Source organism: Drosophila suzukii, chromosome X (assembly GCF_043229965.1).
Source record: "Drosophila suzukii chromosome X, CBGP_Dsuzu_IsoJpt1.0, whole genome shotgun sequence".
In the NCBI taxonomy this organism is placed as follows: Eukaryota; Metazoa; Arthropoda; class Insecta; order Diptera; family Drosophilidae; genus Drosophila; species Drosophila suzukii.
In genome coordinates, this window is record NC_092084.1 from 30,115,985 (window position 1) to 30,143,324 (window position 27,340).

At 40.3% G+C, this 27,340-nt stretch overlaps 2 protein-coding genes across 2 annotated transcripts; both read right to left on the reverse strand.

The window, feature by feature from the left end:
* Positions 1–5,369: 5,369 nt before the first annotated feature.
* Positions 5,370–10,290, reverse strand: LOC136117410 (uncharacterized). Its single transcript, XM_065868383.2, has 2 exons — positions 9,621–10,290; positions 5,370–6,945 (listed from the first exon to the last, which is right to left on the reverse strand). The coding sequence occupies exon 2, from the start codon at positions 6,785–6,787 to the stop codon at positions 5,426–5,428; it is 1,362 nt and encodes a 453-aa protein (XP_065724455.1). The 5' UTR covers positions 6,788–6,945; positions 9,621–10,290; the 3' UTR covers positions 5,370–5,425.
* Positions 10,291–18,765: 8,475 nt separating this feature from the next.
* Positions 18,766–26,026, reverse strand: LOC136117411 (uncharacterized). Its single transcript, XM_065868385.2, has 2 exons — positions 24,384–26,026; positions 18,766–20,549 (listed from the first exon to the last, which is right to left on the reverse strand). The coding sequence occupies exon 2, from the start codon at positions 20,546–20,548 to the stop codon at positions 18,959–18,961; it is 1,590 nt and encodes a 529-aa protein (XP_065724457.1). The 5' UTR covers position 20,549; positions 24,384–26,026; the 3' UTR covers positions 18,766–18,958.
* Positions 26,027–27,340: the final 1,314 nt, after the last annotated feature.

Below are 27,340 nucleotides of genomic sequence, written 5' to 3' on the forward strand. Positions count from 1 at the left end.
GTGCAATTAACGGTGACGCAGAGAGGCGACAGCGCTGAGAACGGTCGGAAAATTTGTACAAGAAGTTATACAATGATGCTTTTACTAATCACGGAACGGCTTTAACCTTTGACTCAATTTTAGCCAGGCTCGACTTTGTCTTTAGCGACAAGGGACCTATTCACATAATTGAACAAGAACTAAGCGTCTCTACACAAAATATGTTCTCAGTTATTTACTTTTATAATTTGGCTTACCCTAATAATAAATAAAACCATAATGACTTATATGAAAGAAAATCCCATAACTACAGAAACAAACCTCAGACACAGGCAAAACGCCTTGAGAGTGTTTATAACTGGCCTAAACGGCCCAATTTCCTCTCCTCGACGCCGCTTTAACGAAAATCTAAGAACTTCATAAGACTCATATTATAAATCGGACAACTACAATCAGGGAAATCACATAGCTATCAACATTTTAATACCTATGAAAATGCTAACAGCTATCTTAATGCTAGTAACTTCCAAACAATACCAAACATTTGCCAGAAGTGGGTAAGTTATCCAACCCGTGAAACCGGGCCACTTATGGAATTAATAAACAATTTTCAAAATTCAATCTAAGCGATCTTTGCCTATGCCTTTGCATTTGCCTTTGTCTTTGTCTTTGCCCTTGTCTTTGGCTTTGGGACCCGCTCTTGGTTCCCCAGCCAAGATAAACAAACCAAACTTAAAGGATTTCCGCTCGAAGCCCAATCAATTGCGTTGCAAGTTCAAACTATTGCGATTCAAGCCCAAACAAGTTGAATAGGTCAGCATATTTAAATTTCTCAATAGGATGCCATGATTTCATCCCAAGCTTTTATTCTAAACCAAGGAAAAATTCTTGAAGCTCAAAGAAAAGCTTCTGGCCGAGGTTCGTTGGATAAGGTTTTAGAATTAAGCTGGCAGTCCATTTTGGATCGAGAAAGAGATCGGAAGTTCGGAATTCGAATGTAAGAAATAAAGTGTCTTGTATTAGTGTTAGTACGCAAAAAACACGGTGGTACTTTGGGGTTTTTACGCGACGCGCAAAGGTGTTTATTGGTACACTTGGAAATAAGAACTAGTTAAGCCTAACTTAACTTAAGCGCTCCAGAGCGGAGCGGTGACATAGGGGAGAGATGGAGAAGGAGAAATTAAACGCCCTTTTGACGTAAACAATAGGAAATAAAAAAAACCGGTCCTCAATCTATTTATTGTAGATACTTAAGGGTTTGGGATAGTTTTACCGTGCTTAACTCTCTGTGTTACAAAAACTTTTTAAATCGTTGTAAGGTCCAATTCTTTCAGAATCGAAAAAATGAATATAAATTTATTAGCACTAAGCGTAAATCCACAAATTATCCTTCCTAGCTATTATTTGAAAATATTACTGCAACAACCGATCAGGCAATAGCCGTTCTGTTTTCCAAACTTTTTCAAGCGACATATTCTACCTTACCTCATTCTTCACAGCCTTATTCTTACACTGTATCCAAGTCTTATTTAATATTCTGACCAACCTTAAACGAAAGCTCTCTACTTGTTGGTCTTCAACGTGTTAGGTACGTTTATTCACCTGGTCCCGATGGAGTTCCTGGCTGCGTGCTTAGATATTGCGCGGAGGCCTTATGCAAGCCCCTTTTTAAATTGTTAACCCTATCTTAACAATCTTCACAATTTCCCCCACACAGAGAAAATTATGACGTTCTCAAATTGAGTATTTGTATTCTCATTTTAAGGATGTACTCAAATTAAGTACAGAATTTGTGGAAAATACTCATGTTGAGAAAAGTTGAACTCATTTTAAGAAAAATAACTTGAATTGATCACAAAATTCTAAGTTTGAGGAAATGTGTTCTTCAATTTCCATCTTAGGAATTAATATTCTCAATATGAGTAACCGATATACTCAAAAATGAGTTGCGAATTCTCATAAAGTATTCTAGAGAATTCCGTTTTGCGAACGAGACGAGAGATGAGCGGCATTTATTTCGTTGCGTATATGGTTGTCTCTCTCTCACTAATGGGTGTGAAAAGTGGTGCGCGCCGCATTTGTGTGACTGAGGGTAAGGGTAAGTTTTTTAATTTAAACTGTATTTATAATGCGCTAAATAATAATACAATTAACAAACACTGCCAAAATATTGCCAAAGCGTGTACATTAATATGTACATATGTGTGTGCGGTTGTAAGTGGCGTGAAGCACGTGTCTAGTTTTGTTAGTTTCAATGTACACTGTACATACATACACATATAATTTTTTAAATGCTTTTTAAATGTACATTTAATAACATTCTAATTTTATTGTTTCATGCTTATACATGCATATATATATACAATATTTGGTAACAATAACGTTTTCTTTTTCAGCCTCTTTGCTCTCCGCTAGACCAGCCAGCTAAGGAAAAATATCATAACCTAGAACACGGAACACAAACTGAAATAAAAAATAATATGTACATATGTACATATATATATATCTGTAGAACAAAATAAAATGAAAAAAAAATATTTTTACCCTTTTTTCTGGGAATGGGTGGAGCGGGTTAAGTACAAAAGTTCTTCATTTGAGAATTTATAAGTTCACTATTAAGAACTTGTTTCTCAATTTGAGCGCTTGGAATTTCTCAGTATGAGAAAAGGGGATACTCGTTTCTAAAATTCAAGTCAAAATTTTTCTTAAAATAAGAAATTTGTACTAAAAGTCAGTATTTTGCACTCAAAGTGAGAATTTTTGTTCATGCTGAATTTTTGAGTACAAAAATACTCAATTTGAGGGCAAATTACTTGAATAATTCTCTCTGTGCATATGTGAAAGGAATCGTGAGCAAATCCTCTCCATAGGACGCGTAGCGAAGTGGAAGCAAATAATTATAGAGGTATCTCTAAATTATCAGCGACCGCAAAGCTCTTTGAAAATTGTATTACTCTATAGGTAGATATATCTCCGTTTCAACACGGGCTTATGACACGTAGATCAACAACCACTAACCTTTTGGAACTTACATCATTTGTGATAAAGGGATTTAAAAAACATATTCAAGCAGACGTCAATTACACTGACTTTAGTAAAGAAATTGACCCTCTAAGTCATGTTCTTCTGGTTAGAAAACTGCTGATCTCTTAGAATTGATATATATATGGATTATATGAATTCCAGAACAAAAGAGTGCTTTTTAAAAATTATTTCTCTTGTCTACTCCACGTTACCTCCGCAGATGATGTTAAATTATGCCTGCAATACAAGGATACTTCTTGCCAGTCCAACTTACAATCCAATTTAAATAATTTTCGAACATGGTGCTCTGACAATTTACTGGATATAAATGGCTCTAAGTGTAACGTAATGACTTTTTGTCTTGTGAGTCCTCAATATGCAATATAGACGCTGAGTGAGGGCTCATTGGATAGAACAACTCTCGGTAAATATCATGGACCCAAGACTTAGGTTTGCTGATCACATCTCGTCCATGGTGAGTTAAGCTAGGGATGCTCTTGGCGTTATTAAAAGGTGGTCAAAGGAGTTTTATGATCCTTATATAACTAAGACCTTATTTATTTCGCTTGTCCGCCCGAAACTTGAGTATGGATCACCCGTCTGGAGTCTGCAATACGGAATTCATGTTGATCGTATCGAATCTGTACAGAAGAACTTTTTACTATTTGCTTTAGGTAGGCACCTGGGATGCAAACCTTATTTTTCCTTCTAATTCTAATAGATTACTCCTAATAACCTAACCCTCCCTAGTCAACCGCAGAACGATGCTTGGAACAGTCTTTATTTATAACCTTTTTCGGGGTTAAATGTATAGCCCCGACTTGGTTATCCAGCTAAACTTTTCTGTTCCATGCAGATTAACAAGAAATTTCATTCCCCTAATTTTAAATCATTGTAGATCTTTCAGAGTATTATGTTCTGATTACAATTGACTTTATCCTATTATCACAAAATTTGACTCTCTGCCTCTCCTAAGACGATTAATATTAAATGTTTTAACACAGATTTAGATCCTACTTTTTTTCCTCGAACTTTATCTTTATTTTTCTACGCGTCTATCATCTCTCGGATTCATGCCGCACGACACAAGGCAGCGCCCCTCGGTCGATTAGGCGGGAGGTGTGGCTTTGGGATCCCATGCTTAAAAAAAAGAATATTTTTATACTTCATATGGTAAAAAGGAAGAGTTTCTGAACTTCCTTCTGCCTGTTACATACTTTCCGACGAATCTAATATGCGTTTTTACTTTACAAGTAACGGGTGTAAAAAGCTGATCGGGGGTTTCAAGGACTTTTCTTACTTATTATACCCTTACAGAGGGTAATATGATTTCAGTCAGAAGTTTGCAACGCAGTGATGGAAACGTTTCCGACCCCATAAATATATATATTCTTGATCAGCATGACTAGACAAGTCGATCTAGCCAGGTCCGTCTGCACGTCTGTTCGCCCGTCTGCGCAAACTAGTCTCTCAGTTTTAAAGCTATCGGGCTGAAACTTTTCCAAAAGTCTTCTTTCCTTTGCAGTAGTAGTATATAAGTATAAGGACAACTATATCTTATAGCTCGTTTAGGAATAATCGGGAAAAAAATTTACAAAAATTATATCTGTGGTGTTTAACATATATCCTCCTACGCTTGGAAACTACATTTTTTAATTAGTTCTGAATTTCGTATTTGATTTTGTCAAAATCGGACGACTATATCATACAGCTGCCATAGGAAGAATCGGAAAATTGGTGGGAAAATAATATGAATCAAATTATAACTTGGGTGTTTTTTGACATATTTATCTTATACTAATGGGAATATAATTTTTTCTATTTTTAAGAACTTCGAATTGGATTTAATAATAAGGCCTGCAAGGGTATACGAACTTCGGCTTGCCGAAGTAAACTTCCTTTCTTGTTATACCCTTGCTGAGGGTATTATGATTTCAGTCAGAAGTTTGCAACGCAGTGAAGGAGACGTTTCCGACCCCATAAAGTATATATATTCTTGATCAGCATCACTAGACGAGACGATCTAGCCATGTCCGTCTGTCCGTCTGTCTATACGTCTGTCCGTCGGTTTCTACGCAAACTAGTCTCTCAGTTTTTAAGCTATCGGGCAAAAACAGAAACGGAAATCGGAAAAAAAAATTTCTTTGGTGTTTTTTAAAGTATAACCTCCTACGCTTGGAAATAACATTTCTTAATGAGTTCTGAATTTTGAATTTAATTTTATCAAAATCGGACGACTATATCATATAGCTGCCATAGAAACGATCGGAAAGTTGGTGGGAAAATTATATGAAACATTTCCTTTAAACCCTGAGTTTAAAATTTATTCAAATCTAATATTTAAAGTGAAAGGTGAAGTGGCCTCCTGGACCGATGTGATAGATAAATGTGGGGTTTAGTTTAGTGCTTACTCCCGCCCCCCCTATTCTTTTTGGTTGCATATGGAAATTGTGACGGCTCGCTGTCCCGAGATGGTGATCCGGAACCGGTGACCCCCCGCGTGCCGAAAGAAACGGACCCGTGTGCGTTCATGCTGAAGAACGAACTGGACTAGAGTCGGGGGTAGTCGGCGGTCGTGCGTGTCCACTCGCCATGCTAGGGGGGCAACGACCCAGTGGTCCTCACTCAAGGCCTCCTCTGCTCCGGGCGATACCCGAAGATCTTGCAGTCCCCATTGCGTGTCTTCGGTCTCGGATGTGCTTGTTCTTGGCTTTCTCCAGTGAAGCATGTCGTGGGCTGCCGGTGGGACTGTACGCCCTGGGGTCGGTGGGAGTAATCGGGCGGAGGTACGCAACCCTTGGGCCAGAAAAAGTGGCGAGACTGGTGCCCTGGATGACACTGCCCTGGGTGTCGTTGGGTTTGAGATCCGTCTACCTGGGGTTATTGCCAGTGTCACTGTTGGCGGTGTTTGCGGAAGAGGACTGCACACCGTGTTGTGTATCTCATCTTCCATTCGGAGAGGTGGGGAATCAGGTGATGCTAGGACCAGGTCGTTTTCGGCATCGTAGGGAGACCTCTCGGACGGGGAGCCTAACAAGAATAAAGTATCCAGGTAGTTTTCCCAAACCGCGGTCGTTACCCTGAGACCATCGCCTTCTAACGAGGAATCGTCGGCCGAGTCGGCCCTTCCGGTAAATTGATCCATCTCAACAGACCAATCCAAGTGTCCTGGTGACCAGGGTGTTCGCGGAGTTGGACTGCGAACCGGGTCGTAATGATCCGTATCACCAATCGAGGAGAGCGTTGCGTCGAAGATTACTTGGGAATCAGGAGCTGCTAGGATCCGGTCGAGTATGGCATCGTTGGGAGCGATTCTATCGCCGCTGCTGTCGTCCAGGTAGATGTCCCAAGCAGCGTTCGCTGCCCTGACAGCGTCGGCTAGGGGTGGTTGATAACCTCCCATGCCAAAGCGACCATCGCCCCCAACCGAGGAATCGTCAGACGATTTCGAGTCGGTCCATTCGGTGTTTTGAAACTCCTCAACGCAACTCTCCAAGAGTCCTGGTGCGAAGGAGTGGTGGTTTTGGGTTCGCAGCCAGGAGGTTAGCGACCAGTGAGCCGAGTCGGTTCCAGGTACGATGTCGTCTTCGACCCTCAGCCTTGGCAGTCGCCCTAAGTTCAGTGCGGTTTCCTCGTTGTACACTTCCTCGCTGTGGTCTCCTATCGGTGACATCTGGCCCGGGTGCACGAAAGGTTGGGTTGAATCCGAATCGTAGTTTCGGGAACTCATCCCCGGGCTATCGGGACTTGTGGGCTCGTTGCTCGCTGGGTTCCTCGTCTTCATTCCTACGCAATGCTATGCCACACCCCGTGGGGCTGTTTCGCGGTGACGTGGTAATGTCCAGAACCGACGACACGTCGGAGTTATGCATGCTGTCACTGCTGTTGCTCAATGTATCACCATCGTGGTCGATGGGCGGAGAAAGGCCATCCTGGTTCATCCTAGGAATGTACATATAGAGGAAAAGTTGTATATTATACATCGTTATATATAGTTAATAACGTATTAAAATTTAAACAAGGAAGAACACTATACTCGAGTACCTCGACTATCAGATACCCGATACTCAGCTAAAGGGACAAAAGGGAAATGGGGATATGCAAGCAGCAAACCGAGACTGAAATGCGCTACCTACCCCTGATCTCAATATATGGTTATGTGGGCGGTAGACAGACTTAAGCGTTATGGGCGTTAGAGTGGGCGTGGCAAACTTTTTGGGTCAATCGATAGGTATTGGTGAGAACAATACATTTCAGTTAAAATTTTTATTGTAGCACCAAAACTGTATGAGTCACAGTTTTGGGCGGCTTGTGGGCGTTAGAGTGGGCGTGGCACGCTGCTGAAAGAAGCGTTGCGCTGCGTAAGAAGCTCAGGAATCTGCATGCCAAATCTCAATAGCCTAGCTCTTATAGTTTCCGAGATCTCAGCGTTCATCCGGACGAAGAGACAGACGAACAGACGGACATGACTAGATCGACTCGGCTAGTGATCGTGATCAAGAATATCTATACTTTATGGGGTCGGAAACGCTTCCTTCTGCCTGTTACATACTTTTCGACGAATCTAGTATACCCTTTTACTCTACGAGTAACGGGTATAACAAAATTTAATTGTCTATTTAGTTAATTACGTTTTAAGCTTACTTGCTCTACTGATAATTCTAACAGACCATCAACAAAGTCATGGAAGTCATGGTCAAAGTGAGTCAATGGAAGGGGACCAAAAAATTTCACGGAGATTAAAATCGCCCAAAACAATCAAGATATACCTGTCGGAAAGATGAGATAGAACATTTTTTATTGCAGTCAAATGGTGCTCACAAATTATTAAGGTGGAACATAAGAACAGGTTACAAAAATAGGTGAAGATTGCAAACGAAAATTTAACACAAACCAATTAAATGTCGTTGGGTTTAATAAAGTATATTCTCTCCGATGTTTGACTAGAGGTAACGGCAATCAGTTGGGAAGACTTTTAGAATTTAGTATATTAAATATTTCTGGAGGAGCAGATCTTTTAAATGAAGTTATATTACTAGCATAAGAATATTTAAACTCTTCCACTATAATGTTTAGCAATGGTAATTTTTGGTGTATAAATTCCAAAACATTTGCAGATGTGGTTTCGCGGGTTAACCAAGACACAAATAATAGTTTCCTATATGGAACAACAGAGAGTCAGATGGTATTCTGCAATATGCAAATATATATAAAAGAATGGAAACGTCAAGGGAATTCTTTGTACGAATATGGCAATGGAGTTGCAAAAACTATAGGAGTACACGAACAGAATGACCACCCTAGCAAATTTTCCTTTAACCCAAGAGATGAGGACTCGCCTGAGCGAGCAGAGAAGTCTTCCCAATGGCGGACTGGGAATGCCAGGAGGCGGAATCTCTTCAGGATGAAAATGAGAATCAATGTTGCAGAAGTTATCTTAAGGGAGCGGTATTCGTTTTAAATATTAACTAGTAAAAATGTATACAAAAAATACAATACAAAAAAACACACATTGATAATAAAAGATAACCAAATCGAAATAAAAACCACATCACATTTTCACACTTCAATATATTGTATTTTTTTTTAATGTGTACATTAGTCGATTACTAATCGAGCCAGTACTAAATATTAAGCGTGAATTAATCGACCGTTAGATAATAAGTTAATTACTAATGCGTACTTGATTTTCGTTTAGTGTGTCGATGTCATGTAACATCTTTATACCCTTGCAGAGGGTATATTGATTTCAGTCAGAAGTTTGCAACGCAGTGAAGGATACGTTTCCGACCCCATAAAGTATACATATTCAGCATGACTAAACGTGTCGATCTAGCCATGTCCGTCTGTCCGTCCGTTTCCACGAAAACTAGTCTCTTAGTTTTAAAGCTATCGCTCTGAAACTTTCCCAAGAGTCTTATTTCTTTTGCAGGTAGTATATAAGTCGGAACCAGCCGGATCGGACAACTATGTCTTAAAGCTCCTTATATCTTTGGTGTTTTTTAACATATAACCTCATATGCTTGGAAATAACATTTTTTAATTAGTTTTAAATTTTGAATTCAATTTTATCAAAATCGGACGACTTTATCATATGCTGCCATAGGAAAGATCGGAAAATAGGTGGGAAAATAATATGAAACAAATTATAGCTTCGGTGTTTTTGACATGTTATCTTATACTATTGGAAATATCAATTTTTGTATTTTTAAATTTAATAATTATAGCTGCAAGGGTATACAAACTTCGACTTGCCGAAGTTAACTTCCTTTCTTGTTTTTGTTAATTTAAGATACAAATGCACTCCATATCTCTGCCTGCAGCCCAAGCAAAATTTAGACTTTGACTTTAATGTCAAATAACTGATAATTAAAATGGTTGCAAACCCGTTTGTGGGCTTCTAAGATATATATTGGCGTAGCGTTTTTCTTAATATGCCCATTTAATTGAATCAACCCCAAAAAAGTAAGTCGCAGAAGTCTGCGTACTGCTAAGAAGTCCTTATTATCTTTATACAATTTTGTGCGTGCACTCAATGTGTACGTAAGTAAGTGGACTGTCTGTATTGAGTGTATAAATAAAAAAAGTTTTCTCTCGCGCGGCTGAGAGAAATTTACCTTGTAATGCTGAGAAACACACCAGTTATTTGCCACTCTAGTCGTAGAACCACGAATAGTTGCCGGTTGCCAATCTATGAAGGTGAAGGTCTTCAGAAAGCAGAGAACCCAAATGCTGGTAGCTGCTGGTACGTCGCTAGAAGCTGATGACAAGTTGATGAAAGCTAATGGTAGGGTGTTGAAAGGTGATAGTGGCTTGCTGGAAGCTGATTGTAATTTGTTTTTTCAATAAGTGTAAATGAAAACTGTGAGCTTGTCCAGATGACAGTTCTGTGGTTTGTAAAGAGACCTTTTTCGGGTTGCCTTGAAATGTTTTAATTTCTTACTAAATTTTGATACATACTAGATTTGGGACCGGTGTTCATTTTTAAACGGCGTAAATTTGGGTGTGAACGATGTTTTAAGATGCAATTGGAACTAATAGACTATTAGATGCCCGTTACTCAGCTCAAGGGAGTACGAGAAGGATGGGGTATATTCTTAAAGCAACTCTGTTTTTTCACGAACACATCTAGTCTACAGCGGCACCTATCTAATTCTTCTATAGCGCCACTTGGCCTACAGCGCCAATAAGCCTATAGCGCCTCTAGCGGCTTGGTGACGTATAAGTAAAAACAGCTTTTTTGCGGCATGTAGTGTGCAATCTCGATTGGGTTGCAAAATATTGATAATAACTTGGCTATAACTTTTTTATGACTGGTCCGATTTCAATAATGTTTAACATGTAAATAGGTATTGATAATAAGAACAGACTCTCATTTAACAAAATATTTAAAAATTTGGGCGCTAGACGGTATAGTTGCATGTGGGCGTTAGAGTGGGCGTGGCGCAAGCTTGCGCTGCGCAGAAAGCCCAAGAATCTATATGGCAAGTCCCAACACTCTAGCTCTTATAGTTTCTGAGATCTCAGCGTTTATACGGACAGACGGACAGATCCTGATCAAGAATATATATACTTTATAGGGTCGGAGACGCTTCCTTTTACCTGTTACATACTTTCCGGAGAACCTCGTATTTCCTTTTACTTTACGAGTAACGGGTATAAAAATGGTGTATACTTTTGTCGGCTCCATTAAAAAATGCCATCGATTAAGTAGAGCCGACCAGTCAAAACTGACGAGTTGGCTTTGTGAAAAAATGGTTCATAGCAAGTGTGGTGGGTATACCTGTCGCCCTGATGACCTTGCTAAGGGGCATAACTTACTATTTTGTTGTGACCCTTGTCTTGAGGTTGCGCACGAGATAAGACCGTTTATGCTCCAAACTAAAGGTTGCTTAAAGGGTATATTTAATAGCTTCGGCATAGCTAGAGATAGTTTTCGGCCGTAATAGCCGTAAGCTATTGGATGAGTCCCCAACGCGTAAAAAAACAACTGCTGGTGGGCAGCCCATGGGGAAAACCCCGCGACCCCTGGAAAGCTCTATCACGGAGCAGCGGTCGACCTCAACAGATCCTCAAATGTTGTTCAGATCAGCAGCTAAATAAGATATGGATCAATTGAAATTTGGATCGTCTGCAACTGACTTCCTTAAATAACTTCCCACCTCCAGTGAATACTGAATGCATTCTACCGGTACAAGTTTCCCCTGACAAACGGCCTCCGAGGAGTTGGACTATATATAGCACAAAACAAATGCCAAAAACATTACCATGGAAATATTTAATTTTACCTATGCTAAAGACACTTCGTCTTTTAAAATCTCTGTTCCAAGTGAGCTCTTTTCAACCATATGTTCGGCAGATTTCTGGCCCGCATTTATGGTGGTAAAGAAATACAAAACTAGGAATAAGAATACAAGTAAAAGAAAAAGAACCTTAGTAACAAGACTCCCCAGCCAGAGTAGTGTCGCACCTGCATCTTCTATCTTAGCACCTTCTTGAAAAAACTAAAAACTAGCTTAACTCTTATCAGAATACCAGAGGCTTGCGTAGGGGTCTTTGATAAACCTGGAACTTCGTGGTCCACAGATAAAAAATCGAATGTCTTACTTCCGTTAGCTCATCTTGATTTCACTGAAGGTTTGCTTGACATATCTTTGTCCCAAGTTAGCTATTTTAAAAATTCACTAGGCAGCTTATTATTCTTGTATCTAATCTGGACTGCGTGTTTCTGTCCAAAGTAGCACCTCTTACGCAACTCTAAGATCCATATGTTCCGTTTCAACACTGGTTTCTGAAACGTAGATCAACAACCACTAACCCTTTGGAACTTGCAGCATTTGTGATAAAGGGATTTTAAAAACATCTTCAAGCAGACGTCATTTACACTGACTTTAGTAAAGAAATTGACCATCTAAATCATGTTCTTCTGGTTAGAAAACTGTTGATCCTTTAAAATGGATCTTAAGTTATATGAATTCCAGAACAAAAGAGTACTTTTTATTTATCTTGTCTACTCCACGTTACCTCCGCAGATGATGTTACATTATGCCTGCAATACAAGGATACTTCTTGCCAGTCCAACTTACAATCCAATTTAAATAATTTTCAAACATGGTGCTCTGACAATTTACTGGCTATAAATGGCTCTAAGTGTAAGGTAATGACTTTTTGTCGTGTCAATCCTCAATATGCAATATTTTTTATTTAGTATTAGCTATTATACATAAATCGCATTTACAATATATTAACTAATTTAAGGAAAGGAGTAACTAGCTACTATGGCCATCGACTCGACAATTGATAACAATTTAGTTACATATATATTTGTGATTCAACATTTGATGAGAGGGGATATTAGGTGATAATACGGGTGATTAGATTAGGTGTATAATTTTTCATATCCGTAGGAAAGATAATAATAGTTTGGAGTTGGCAGCTGTTAGGTCAGTTAATAGATTTGATGGAATAGGTTTGTTCTGATGTTTTGGTAGTGTCCGCAGGTATCTAGTAGATGTTTTACTGATAGTTCTTCTCCGCAATTAGGGCAGTTTAGCCGACTTTCCCCATTAAGGATGTGCCTATGTGTGAGATTTGTGTGTCCGGTTTTTAATCGAGTGAGAATGGCGCATTCCCTTCCGTTGATTGACGTAGGGAACTTGATGTCTTTCTTGTCAGGATTAAATTGTTTATACCAGTGGTTAAACGACGACCAGTCTTCCAGTTCGATGTCCAGCAAAATGTTTTTGATGTTTTCCCAGATGTCCTGTTGTACTCCAGGTATGATTGTATGGCACGGAGCCCGTCCGGCTAGTTTTGCAGCATTGTCGGCTAACTCGTTCCCAATGATTCCTATATGAGCCGGGACCCATAATAGTTTAATTTTGCTATTGTTTTTGATGCAGAGGTGACGAATTTCGGATAGAAGGTTATTGTTATTGCAGAAGTTTTGTACTCCTTGCAGGGTGGACAGACTATCACTGCAGATGATATAACTTACCTTAAATTCGATAGCAAATTTAATTGCCTTAATAATAGCTACTGCTTCCGCAGTAAAAACTGAGAAGTGGTGAGGTAGCTGACCCCATGAGACAATTAATCCGTGTGGGTCAACCACTGCAAAGGAGGTTGTGGCGTCGGACTTTGAACCATCAGTGTAAAGCCATTTCCTATCGGAGTATTTATGGGTAACTTCTTCGAATAGCTGCTTAAACGTTGTGATTGGAGTCCTTGATTTTTGGAAATCATGAAGTGTAGTGTCTACGGCGGTGGAGTGTAATTTCCACGGAGGGGGTGGAATGACTTTGTTCCAACGATAAGGCGACCCTATGTTGTGTCTCTTGATAAAGGTTATACATCTTCGTATCGTAGATTGGACTTTGAATTTCCTACGGTGCTTCGAGGCAACTTCGTAGTCCTTCAGCAAAATAGAGTTGTTTGAGCACATGAGTTTTGGTATTAATTTAAAGGTAGTTTGCGCGACTCTGGTTTTAATGTCCGGCAAACCTGCTTCGGCTAGGATGCATTTAGTTGGGGTCGTTGGAAATGCGCCAATGCTACGCCTGACGGCCGCATGGTAAGGGGGTAAGATTTTTCTTAAGTTCGATGGCGCGCACCAGCCGTAGATGGGGAGGCCATAATCAATTATGGACAGCAACAAAGCTCTTGTCGCTTGTATAAGTGTGGTCCGGTGTATGAGAGATCGCTTAGATGTTAAGAATTTAATAATGTTTAGTCTATTGATAAGTTTAATCCTAAGTTCGCTACAGTGTTGTTTAAATGTGAGTCGTTTATCAATTGTCAGGCCAAGTATTTTAAGAAAAGAAACGCGTTCTATATCTATGTCATTGTACGATAATGGTGGGTATGTACAGCGCTGTTTTTTACAAATATGAAAAACCTTACATTTATTTACAGCAAGGGTCGCACCGGAGGTGTCACCCCAGATTTGGATTTCATTAAGGACTTCTTTAAACTTATTATTTAGTGTAGTAGTATTCTTACATTTGCTAAAAATTATGGCATCGTCTGCATAGATTGCCAGTTTAATTTGCTTATGTCTTAATATTATGTTATTTAAGGACTGGAAGGCGATCATGAACAATACCACTGAGAGGGGCGATCCTTGTGGGATGCCATTGTGGAGAATATAGAATTTAGATACAGTGTTGTTAACTCTTACTCGGATAGAACGGTTGATCATGAAAGCCTTCGCTAAGTTGAAGGACTTTTGACCTACCCCCCACCGGGAAAGTTGATCCAATACTGTATGCACCCCAACGCGATCGAAAGCCCTTTCAAAATCAGTCGCCAATATGGTAACATGATTTTTGGTAAAAAGGGCTCCGATGCGTAATGGTGGAGATGCAGAAGCGAATCGAGAGTGCTATGGTGTTGTTTAAAAGCTGTTTGGTGGGGGCTGATGAGCTTATGTTTTGTAATGAACCACATTAACCTTTTTGCTAACATTTTTTCTAGGGTCTTGCTTAAACATGGGAGTAAAGAAATAGGTCTAAATGATGTTATTTCGTGTTTAGGTTTGTTAGGTTTTAGGATGGGGACAATCATGGCAGACTTCCACACATGAGGATAGGTACCCCTAGCGAGCATAGCGTTATACATTTCTAATAGGCGGTATTTAGCTTCGGAGGGCAACTGTTTAAGCATTGGGTATGAAATTCGATCTATACCGGGTGTTTTCCCTTTCGCATACTGAAGGGCATATTCAAGCTCACTAAGGGTAAAATTTGAGTCAAGGTCTGTAGAAGCGGTCGACAATTTGGTGGGTGTGTATTCCTGAGAAAGAATTTCTTTTTTACGGGTCTTGTATTGGTGGGAGAAATTGTCGTCCTTAGAGTAGTCCGACCAAAAATTCCCAAATGCGTCGCAAATGTCTGCGGAGTGATGGAGATCTTCGTTGTTATATTTAATTGTCCTGAGGTTACTTGGAAAATTACCTATTAGGCGATTTAGGTCAGACCAAGTTTTCTTGGTCGATGAAAGAGGGGTTATATTAGAAGTAAATCTTTCAAAGGATTCCCGTTTTGCTTTTTTTAAATTGTATTTGAAAAGAGCATTAGATTTTCTGTAAGAAATTAGAGCAGCGGTGCTCCGAGCTTGTTTGTATGCGTGCCAAAGAGATTGCTTTTGTTGCCTTAGATCTTGCAGGGTTTTGCTCCACCAAGGAACATTTCGCGGATTTAGAGAGGGTTTGGTTTGTGGGATTGCAAAATTAGCTGAGACTTTGATTCCTTTTATTATTTTGGCGGCAAACAGATTTAAGTCGTATGTTGCAGGGAAATTAAAGTTATCTTTGCATTTGGCGCGATACAGATCCCAATTGGCTTTATCTATTTTAAATTTAGGAAATGGCGGTATGTTTATGGGATTTGTTCGAAACTGAACCTTTGTCTTTAAAGGATAGTTATCGCTTCCGTATAGAGAGTCATTTACGGACCACTTATAGAAAGGGAACAACGATGCGGAGGCTAATGTTAGATCAATAGCCGTGAAAGAGTTGTGAGTGCAATGATGGGTAGCGGAGCCGTCATTGAGGAGAGTTAAAGTTGATTTGTCTATGACTTCTTCTATTTGGAACCCTCTAGAGTTATGCGAAGATGATCCCCACAATGGACTCCAGGCATTAAAATCTCCCACATATAGGATAGGCTTGCTAGAAAGATCTATTATTTTAAGAATTTCGTTGGCTGCTACTAAATGAGATGGAGGTATATACGTATTAAAAATACAGATTTTGGGATGGGCTAGGATTTCAATACCTAAAGAGCAAGTATTGATGTTAATTGGTATGGGCTTGTGGGGAATGTCTTTACGTACGAGTATGCTAACACCTTGTTTGGCATAGGTATTAGAGCTAAAGTTATAAAAATATCCAATAAATTGCTTGGGGTAAGCAATATTCGTTAGGTTGGCATTAATATGTGTTTCCTGAAGGCAAATAACATCAGGGTCGGTGTCGTTTATCAAAAGTTGTAGTTCGTGGTAATTGTTAATGTAACCATTCATGTTCCATTTTACTAGTGTAATGGACATAAGTGGGAAGAGAGAGAGGATGTTATTTGGTTTGGTTTAGATTGACGAAACTATGAATCATTCATAGCATCGTCAGATTCGTGGGCATTTGAATTAATATTGTGTGAAGTTGATTTATTATGATTTAAAGATGTTGCTCGGCTGCTACTTTCGTATTCAGCATGGATTTCTTGTAAGTATGCATGTGATGCAGGAGATAAGTTATACTTGTTATGAGCAATTGAAGTGGATTGCTTTGGCTGATAAGGGGTTGTGGGGATAGGGGACTGGGGAATCGGGGAATCGGGGAATGGGAAGGGGAGGGGGAGGGGGAAGGCGTTTTTTTCGGGGCTTCAACGGTGGAAGCGATTTTAATTTTGTCATTTTTGTTTTGGTTTGCGTTTGCGCTACGTTGATGTGACGTTTTGGCTACTGAAGAATAAGAAGCGGTATTAACCGAGTTTTGAAATGTTGTTTTAAATATTGTTTTGGCCTCACGCATAGTGCATTTTCTGACCGTTTTTATTTTGAGTATTTCTCTTTGTTCTTGGTACTTAGGGCATTGTCGGGAAGAGGCCGAATGCTCGCCAGAGCAATTGGCACAGCAGATTTTTGTGCATTTGCTTGGGGAATGTGGTGATAGGGCACATTCGGAGCAGACTGGGTTCTTTACGCATTTTTTGGTTGTGTGACCGAGGAGTTGGCAAGACTTGCATCTCATGGGGTTTGGAATGTACTCGCGAACTTTAACTGAATGCCAAGAAATTTCGATTTTAGATAGGAGGTTATAGAGTTCGAAGGTTATTAGGATGACTCCGCTGGGCTTGGAAACACCATCGTAGGATTTCATAAATTTATAAACTTCCGTAACCTTTTGTGTTTTAAGTTCATCGACTATTTCTTTCTCGGGAATGTCGCAGAGGTACGGGGCATAAACTGTTCCTTTCACAAAATTGAGGGCCTCGTGGAGCTTACACTGTACTTTGCATATACCGGTGAGCTCGGTAGTATTTATAAACTTATCAGCATCGGCTTGAGATTTTACTAGCCTAAGTAAATTTCCGTCTCTGAGGTTCGAAATGGTCACAATGTTTTTGGAGATCATTTTAAGGGCGCGGTGGACGGTGAAGCATGAGAATTGCGAAATGTCCTTTTCACTATTGATGGAGGCGATTGTTATATATCTTGGATTATCAACTGCAGTAGGTGGAAGTTCAGGGAATGCCATATCAAGTTTTTGGGGTTGTCTTCTTTTTTTTGATGGTGGGCTGATGGCAAGCGGCGCAAACCGATTGTCGCCCAGGTTTGGAGGCCCTGAGCCCATGATGGGGCTTATTGGGATTTATGCGTTAGTTGTTTATTATAAGCAGTGGATTGAAGACTTTTTCAAAACACGATGGAAAAGTAAGAAAGATAAGAACCACGTGGGTCCAAAAAGAACAGTGACCGATCGAGAACCTCTGTTTGAAGATAAGAGACGTCCGCTCGCGATGAGAGATAGTCGAAGACTGCAATATGCAATATATTTTTCTATTTGCTTAAAGAAGACGCCTGGGATGCAAGCCTTATTTTACATCTTAATTCTAATAGATTACTTCTAACCCTCCTGTGCCAACCGCAGAACGATGCTTGGAACAGTCTTTATTTATAACCTTATTCGGGGTGAAATGGATAGCTCCGACTTGGTTATCCTGCTAAACTTTTCTGTTCCATGCAGATCAACAAGAAATTTCATCCCCCTAATTTTAAATTATTGTAGATCTAACTATAACTTGCATGAACCTTTTAGAGTATTATGTTCTGATTGTAATATACTTTATCCTATTATCACAAAATATTAAATGTTCTAACACAGATGTAGATCCTACTTTTTTTCCTCGAACTATATCTTTACTTTTCTACGCGTCTATCATCTCTCGAATTCATGCCGCACGACACAAGGCAGCGCCCCTCGGTCGATTCGGCGGGTGGTGTGGCTTTGGGATCCCACGCTTAAAAAAAAGAATATTTTTATACTTTATATGGTAAAACAGAAGAGTTTCTGAACTTCCTTCTGCCTGTTACATACTTTCCGACGAATCTAATATACGTTTTTGCTCTACAAGTAACGGGTGTAAAAAGCTGATCGGGGGTTTCAAGGACTTTTCTTACTTATTATACCCTTGCAGCGGGTAATATGATTTCAGTCAGAAGTTTGCAACGCAGTGAAGGAAACGTTTCAGACCCCATAAAGTATATATATTCTTGATCAGCATGACTAGACAAGTCGATCTAGCCAGGTCCGTCTGCCCGTCTGTTCGCCCGTCTGCGCAAACTAGTCTCTCAGTTTTAAAGCTATCGGGCTGAAACTTTTCCAAAAGTCTTCTTTCCTTTGCAGTAGTAGTATATAAGTATAAGGACAACTATATCTTATAACTCGTTTAGGAATAATCGGGAAAAAAATTTAAAAAAATTATATCTGTGGTGTTTAACATATATCCTCCTACGCTTGGAAACTACATTTTTTAATTAGTTCTAAATTTCGTATTTAATTTTATCAAAATCGGACGACTATAATATACAGCTGCCATAGGAAGAATCGGAAAATTGGTGGGAAAATAATATGAATAAAATTATATTTATCTTATACTAATGGGAATATAATTTTTTCTATTTTTAAGAACTTCGAACTGGATTTAATAATTAGACCTGCAAGAGTATACGAACTTCGGCTTGCCGAAGTAAACTTCCTTTCTTGTTATACCCTTGCTGAGGGTATTATGATTTCAGTCAGAAGTTTGCAACGCAGTGAAGGAGACGTTTCCGACCCCATAAAGTATATATATTCTTGTTCAGTATCACTAGACGAGACGATCTAGCCATGTCCGTCTGTCCGTCTGTCTATCCGTCTGTCCGTCGGTTTCTACGCAAACTAGTCTCTCAGTTTTTAAGCTAGCGGGCTAAAACAGAAACGGAAATCGGAAAAAAAATTTCTTTGGTGTTTTTTAAAGTATAACCTCCTACGCTTGGAAATAACATTTCCCGAGATGGTGATCCGGAACCGGTGACCCCCCGCGTGCCGAAAGAAACGGACCCGTGTGCGTTCATGCTGAAGAACGAACTGAACTAGAGTCGGGGGTAGTCGGCGGTCGTGCGTGTCCACTCGCCATGCTAGGGGGGCAACGACCCAGTGGTCCTCACTCAAGGCCTCCTCTGCTCCGGGCGATACCCGAAGATCTTGCAGTCCCCATTGCGTGTCTTCGGTCTCGGATGTGCTTGTTCTTGGCTTTCTCCAGTGAAGCATGTCGTAGGCTGCCGGTGGGACTGTTCGCCCCGGGGTCGGTGGGAGTAATCGAGCGGAGGTACGCAACCCTTGGGCCAGAAAAAGTGGCGAGAATGGTGCCCTGGATGACACTGCCCTGGCTGTCGTTGGGTTTGAGATCCGTCTACCTGGGGTTATTGCCAGTGTCACTGTTGGCGGTACTGGGTGCCACGGCTTCGAACGATCGCACTCAGGTGTTTGCGGAGGAGGACTGCACACCGTGTTGTGTATCTCATCTTCCATTCGGAGAGGTGGGGAATCAGGTGATGCTAGGACCAGGTCGTTTTCGGCATCGTAGGGAGACCTCTCGGACGGGGAGCCTAACAAGAATAAAGTATCCAGGTAGTTTTCCCAAACCGCGGTCGTTACCCTGAGACCATCGCCTTCTAACGAGGAATCGTCGGCCGAGTCGGCCCTTCCGGTAAATTGATCCATCTCAACAGACCAATCCAAGTGTCCTGGTGACCAGGGTGTTCGCGGAGTTGGACTGCGAACCGGGTCGTAATGATCCGTATCACCAATCGAGGAGAGCGTTGCGTCGAAGATTACTTGGGAATCAGGAGCTGCTAGGATCCGGTCGAGTATGGCATCGTTGGGAGCGATTCTATCGCCGCTGCTGTCGTCCAGGTAGATGTCCCAAGCAGCGTTCGCTGCCCTGACAGCGTCGGCTAGGGGTGGTTGATAACCTCCCATGCCAAAGCGACCATCGCCCCCAACCGAGGAATCGTCAGACGATTTCGAGTCGGTCCATTCGGTGTTTTGAAACTCCTCAACGCAACTCTCCAAGAGTCCTGGTGCGAAGGAGTGGTGGTTTTGGGTTCGCAGCCAGGAGGTTAGCGACCAGTGAGCCGAGTCGGTTCCAGTTACGATGTCGTCTTCGACCCTCAGCCTTGGCAGTCGCCCTAAGTTCAGTGCGGTTTCCTCGTTGTACACTTCCTCGCTGTAGTCTCCTATCGGTGACATCTGGCCCGGGTTTCGGGAACTCATCCCCGGGCTATCGGGACTTGTGGGCTCGTTGCTCGCTGTCGAGATTCTTTCTCTGGGTTCCTCGTCTTCATTCCTACGCAATGCTATGCCACACCCAGTGGGGCTGTTTCGCGGTGACGTGGTAATGTCCAGAACCGACGACACGTCGGAGTTATGCATGCTGTCACTGCTGTTGCTCAATGTATCACCATCGTGGTCGATGGGCGGAGAAAGGCCATCCTGGTTCATCCTAGGAAAGTACATATAGAGGAAAAGTTGTATATTATACATCGTTATATATAGTTAATAACGTATTAAAATTTAAACAAGGAAGAACACTATACTCGAGTACCTCGACTATCAGATACCCGATACTCAGCTAAAGGGACAAAAGGGAAATGGGGATATGCAAGCAGCAAACCGAGACTGAAATGCGCTACCTACCCCTGATTTCAATATATGGTTATGTGGGCGGTAGACAGACTTAAGCGTTATGGGCGTTAGAGTGGGCGTGCCAAACTTTTTGGGTCAATCGATAGGTATTGGTGAGAACAATACATTTCAGTTAAAATTTTTATTGTAGCACCAAAACTGTATGAGTCACAGTTTTGGGCGGCTTAAGGGCGTTAGAGTGGGTGTGGCACGCTGCTGAAAGAAGCGTTGCGCTGCGTAAGAAGCTCAGGAATCTGCATGCCAAATCTCAATAGCCTAGCTCTTATAGTTTCCGAGATCTCAGCGTTCATCCGGACGAAGAGACAGACGAACAGACGGACATGACTAGATCGACTCGGCTAGTGATCCTGATCAAGAATATCTATACTTTATGGGGTCGGAAACGCTTCCTTCTGCCTGTTACATACTTTCCGAAGAATCTAGTATACCCTTTTACTCTACGAGTAACGGGTATAGCAAGATTTAATTGTCTATTTAGTTAATTACGTTTTAAGCTTACTTGCTCTACTGATAATTCTAACAGACCATCAACAAAGTCATGGAAGTCATGGTCAAAGTGAGTCAATGGAAGGGGACCAAAAAATTTCAGGGAGATTAAAATCGCCCAAAACAATCAAAATATACCTGTCGGAAAGATGAGATAGAACATTTTTTATTGCAGTCAAATGGTGCTCACAAATTATTAAGTCGGATCCAGGTGGAATATAAGAACAGGTTACAAAAATAGGTGAAGATTGCAAACAAAAATTTAACACAAACCAATTAAATGTCGTTGGGTTTAATAAAGTATATTCTCTCCGATGTTTGACTAGAGGTAACGGCAATCAGTTGGGAAGACTTTTAGAATTTAGTATATTAAATATTTCTGGAGGAGCAGATCTTTTAAATTAAGTTATATTACTAGCATAAGAATATTTAAACTCTTCCACTATAATGTTTAGCGATGGTAATTTTTGGTGTATAAATTCCAAAACATTTGCAGATGTGGTTTCGCGGGTTAACCAAGACACAAATAATAGTTTCCTATATGGAACAACAGAGAGTCTCTTTCTTCCTCCACCAGCAATCTAAACATCGTTTGTCCGACTATCGGGACCAGGGACTCCTATAGAGCTTACTTCTCCTGTAGGCACAAAAAGTAGTGTTTATCCCTTAGACTGACTAGCAGAACCAGGGACTTTTCCAGAGCTTTCAGTACTTATGGGCACTGCCGGCAGCGAAGCTTTAGACCCCCCAGCGGCAGTGGATGCCGACATAGCTGCCGAAACCGATCGGGTAAAAATGCTGAGTCCCTCCTCGCTGATCAGAGGTCCTAAATACACTTGTCTGTCATCACCTGGTTTAACAGTAGGTTGGCTCCAAGGCGTGATCCTTTCAAGTCGTACCGATATTGTTTAGTCATCCAAATGGAAGAACTCGTTCAGTTCCAGGTCTGGTTCGATGACGCTGTTGAGAGTACAAAATGGAAAGGGCATATCCTTCAAAAGACTTCGACCATTTTAGCAAGTTCGTATGGGTACAGCCGATCTGGAAGGCCACCGCGGGAGAAGTCGAAAGCATTTTTAATCAGTTTAGAGTGCTAAGGCTTAAACACTCCGATAACTGTAAGCAGTTCGTGTCTCAGGTAATCGCAAAATTGCTCAGCCAAAATCCGACACAAAAAAACAGGATTCTATGCTCCACAAGTGAATGCAGCTCAAGGAGCAGTCCGATCCGTACTGCAAATGCTCAGGGAAACGACTGAAAGACCAGCGGCAGTGGCTAAGAAGTGGTTACCACGAAGCTTTGGGATTTGAACCTGACTATGTGATGTTTGAAATACGCATGGTCACGAAAGCAAGTGCGTATTCGAACATGCGATATTTCGTCGGCATTGCTACAGCAGATCTAGCACAGTGACTTGATGACAAGATGTCAAGAATTATTCTGGGATAAAGTAAGCCAAGGATTTATTTGGGTGCACGAGAAAGCAGCAAAGAAGTTGAGTTTGCAATACGTCAGATGGTATTCTGCAATATGCAAATATATATAAAAGAATGCAAACGTCAAGGGAATTCTTTGTACGAATATGGCAACGGAGTTGCAAAAACTATAGGAGTACACGAACAGAATGACCACCCTAGCAAATTTTCCTTTAACCCAAGAGATGAGGACTCGCCTGAGCGAGCAGAGGAGTCTTCCCAATGGCGGACTGGGATTGCCAGGAGGCGGAATCTCTTCAGGAGGAAAATGAGAAACAATGTTGCAGAAGTTATCTTAAGGGAGCGGTATTCGTTTTAAATATTAACTAGTAAAAATGTATACACAAAATACAAAACAAAAAAACACACATTGATAATAAAAGATAACCAAATCGAAATAAAAACCACATCACATTTTCACACTTCAATATATTTTTTTTTTTTTAATGTGTACATTAGTTGATTACTAATCGAGCCAGTAATAAACATTATTCGAACGTTAGATAATAAGTTAAATTGATTTGCTGTTCAGTAGCGGTTATACGATTGTGGAGTCAATCGACTAATGCTTTTTTGATTTTCGTTTAGTGTGTAGATGTCATGTAACATCTTTATACCCTTGCAGAGGGTATGTTGATTTCAGTCAGAAGTTTGCAACGTAGTGAAGGAGACGTTTCCGACCCCATAAAGTATACATATTCAGCATGACTAAACGTGTCGATCTAGCCATGTCCGTCTGTCCGTCCGTTTCCACGGAAACTAGTCTCTTAGTTTTAAAGCTATCGCGCTGAAACTTTCCCAAGAGTCTTATTTCTTTTGCAGGTAGTATATAAGTCGGAACCAGCCGGATCGGACAACTATGTCTTAAAGCTCCTTATATCTTTGGTGTTTTTTAACATATAACCTCATATGCTTGGAAATAACATTTTTTAATTAGTTTTAAATTTCGAATTCAATTTTATCAAAATCGGACGACTTTATCATATGCTGCCATAGGAACGATCGGAAAATTGGTGGGAAAATAATATGAAACAAATTATAGCTTCGGTGTTTTTTAACATAAAACTTCCTACGCTTGGAAATACCATTTTTTAATTAGTTCTGAACTTCGAATTTAATTTTATCAAAATCGGACGACTATATCATATGGCCGCCATAGGAAGGATCGGAAAATAGGTGGGAAAGTAATATGAAACAAATTATAGCTTCGGTGTTTTTGACATGTTATCTTATACTATTGGAAATATCAATTTTTGTATTTTTAAATTTAATAATTATTGCTGCAAGGGTATACAAACTTCGACTTGCCGAAGTTAACTTCCTTTCTTGTTTTTGTTAATTTAAGATACAAATACACTCCATATCTCTGCCTACAGCTCAAGCTAAATTTAGACTTTGACTTTAATGTCAAATAACTGATAATTAAAATGGTTGCAAACCCGTTTGTGGGCTTCTAAGATATATATTGGCTTAGCGTTTTTCTTAATATTCCCATTTAATTGAATCAACCCCAAAAACTTAAGTCGCAGAAGTCTGCGTACTGCTAAGAAGTCCTTATTATCTTTATACAATTTTGTGCGTGCACTCAATGTGTACGTAAGTAAGTGGACTGTCTGTATTGAGTGTATAAATAAAAAAAGTTTTCTTTCGCGCGGCTGAGAGAAATTTACCTTGTAATGCTGAGAAACACACCAGTTATTTGCCACTCTAGTCGTAGAACCACGAATAGTTGCCGGTTGCCAATCTATGAAGGTGAAGGTCTTCAGAAAGCAGAGAACCCAAATGCTGGTAGCTGCTGGTACGTCGCTAGAAGCTGATGACAAGTTGATGAAAGCTAATGGTAGGGTGTTGAAAGGTGATAGTGGCTTGCTGGAAGCTGATGGTAATTTGTTTTTTCAATAAGTGTAAATGAAAACTGTGAGCTTGTCCAGATGACAGTTCTGTGGTTTGTAAAGAGACCTTTTTCGGGTTGCCTTGAAATGTTTTAATTTCTTACTAAATTTTGATACATACTAGATTTGGGACCGGTGTTCATTTTTAAACGGCGTAAATTGGGGTGTGAACGATGTTTTAAGATGCAATTGGAACTAATAGACTATTAGATGCCCGTTACTCAGCTTAAGGGAGTACGAGAAGGATGGGGTATATTCTTAAAGCAACTCTGTTTTTTCACGAACACATCTAGTCTATAGCGGCACCTATCTAATTCTTCTATAGCGCCACTTGGCCTACAGCGCCAATAAGCCTATAGCGCCCCTAGCGGCTTGGTGACGTATAAGTAAAAACAGCTTTTTTGCGGCATGTGGTGTGCAATCTCGATTGGGTTGCAAAATATTGATAATAACTTGGCTATAACTTTTTTATGACTGGTCCGATTTCAATAATGTTTAACATGTAAATAGGTATTGATAATAAGAACAGACTCTCATTTAACAAAATATTTAAAAATTTGGGCGCTAGACGGTATAGTTGCATGTGGGCGTTAGAGTGGGCGTGGCGCAAGCTTGCGCTGCGCAGAAAGCCCAAGAATCTATATGGCAAGTCCCAACACTCTAGCTCTTATAGTTTCTGAGATCTCAGCGTTTATACGGACAGACGGACAGATCCTGATCAAGAATATATATACTTTATAGGGTCGGAGACGCTTCCTTTTACCTGTTACATACTTTCCGGAGAACCTCGTATTTCCTTTTACTTTACGAGTAACGGGTATAAAAATGGTGTATACTTTTGTCGGCTCCATTAAAAAATGCCATCGATTAAGTAGAGCCGACCAGTCAAAACTGACGAGTTGGCTTTGTGAAAAAATGGTTCATAGCAAGTGTGGTGGGTATACCTGTCGCCCTGATGACCTTGCTAAGGGGCATAACTTACTATTTTGTTGTGACCCTTGTCTTGAGGTTGCGCACGAGATAAGACCGTTTATGCTCCAAACTAAAGGTTGCTTAAAGGGTATATTTAATAGCTTCGGCATAGCTAGAGATAGTTTTCGGCCGTAATAGCCGTAAGCTATTGGATAAGTCCCCAACGCGTAAAAAAACAACTGCTGGTGGGCAGCCCATGGGGAAAACCCCGCGACCCCTGGAAAGCTCTATCACGGAGCAGCGGTCGACCTCAACAGATCCTCAAATGTTGTTCAGATCAGCAGCTAAAAAAGATATGGATCAATTGAAATTTGGATCGTCTGCAACTGACTTCCTTAAATAACTTCCCACCTCCAGTGAATACTGAATGCATTCTACCGGTACAAGTTTCCCCTGACAAACGGCCTCCGAGGGGTTGGACTATATATAGCACAAAACAAATGCCAAAAACATTACCATGGAAATATTTAATTTTACCTATGCAAAAGACACTTCGTCTTTTAAAATCTCTGTTCCAAGTGAGCTCTTTTCAACCATATGTTCGGCAGATTTCTGGCCCGCATTTATGGTGGTAAAGAAATACAAAACTAGGAATAAGAATACAAGTAAAAGAAAAAGAACCTTAGTAACAAGACTCCCCAGCCAGAGTAGTGTCGCACCTGCATCTTCTATCTTAGCACCTTCTTGAAAAAACTAAAAACTAGCTTAACTCTTATCAGAATACCAGAGGCTTGCGTAGGGGACTTTGATAAACCTGGAACTTCGTGGTCCACAGATAAAAAATCGAATGTCTTACTACCGTTAGCTCATCCTGATTTCACTGAAGGTTTGCTTGACATATCTTTGTCCCAAGTTAGCTATTTTATAAATTCACTAGGCAGCTTATTGTTCTTGTATCTAATCTTGACTGCGTGTTTCTGTCCAAAGTAGCACCTCTTACGCAACTCTAAGATCCATATGTTCCGTTTCAACACTGGTTTCTGAAACGTAGATCAACAACCACTAACCCTTTGGAACTTGCAGCATTTGTGATAAAGAGATTTAAAAAACATCTTCAAGCAGACGTCATTTACACTGACTTTAGTAAAGAAATTGACCATCATGTTCTTCTGGTTAGAAAACTGTTGATCCTTTAAAATGGATCTTAAGTTATATGAATTCCAGAACAAAAGAGTACTTTTTACTTATCTTGTCTACTCCACGTTACCTCCGCAGATGATGTTAAATTATGCCTGCAATACAAGGATACTTCTTGCCAGTCCAACTTTCAATCCAATTTAAATAATTTTCAAACATGGTGCTCTGACAATTTACTGGCTATAAATGGCTCTAAGTGTAAGGTAATGACTTATTGTCGTGTCAATCCTCAATATGCAATATATTTTACTATTTGCTTAAAGAAGGCGCCTGGGATGCAAGCCTTATTTTACCTCTTAATTCTAATAGATTACTTCTAACCCTCCTCTGCCAACCGCAGAACGATGCTTGGAACAGTCTTTATTTATAACCTTATTCGGGGTGAAATGGATAGCCCCGACTTGGTTATCCTGCTAAACTTTTCTGTTCCATGCAGATCAACAAGAAATTTCATTCCCCTTATTTTAAATTATTGTAGATTTAACTATAACTTGCATGAACCTTTTAGAGTATTATGTTCTGATTGTAATATACTTTATCCTATTATCACAAAATATTAAATGTTCTAACACAGATTTAGATCCTACTTTTTTTCCTCGAACTTTATCTTTATTTTTCTACACGAC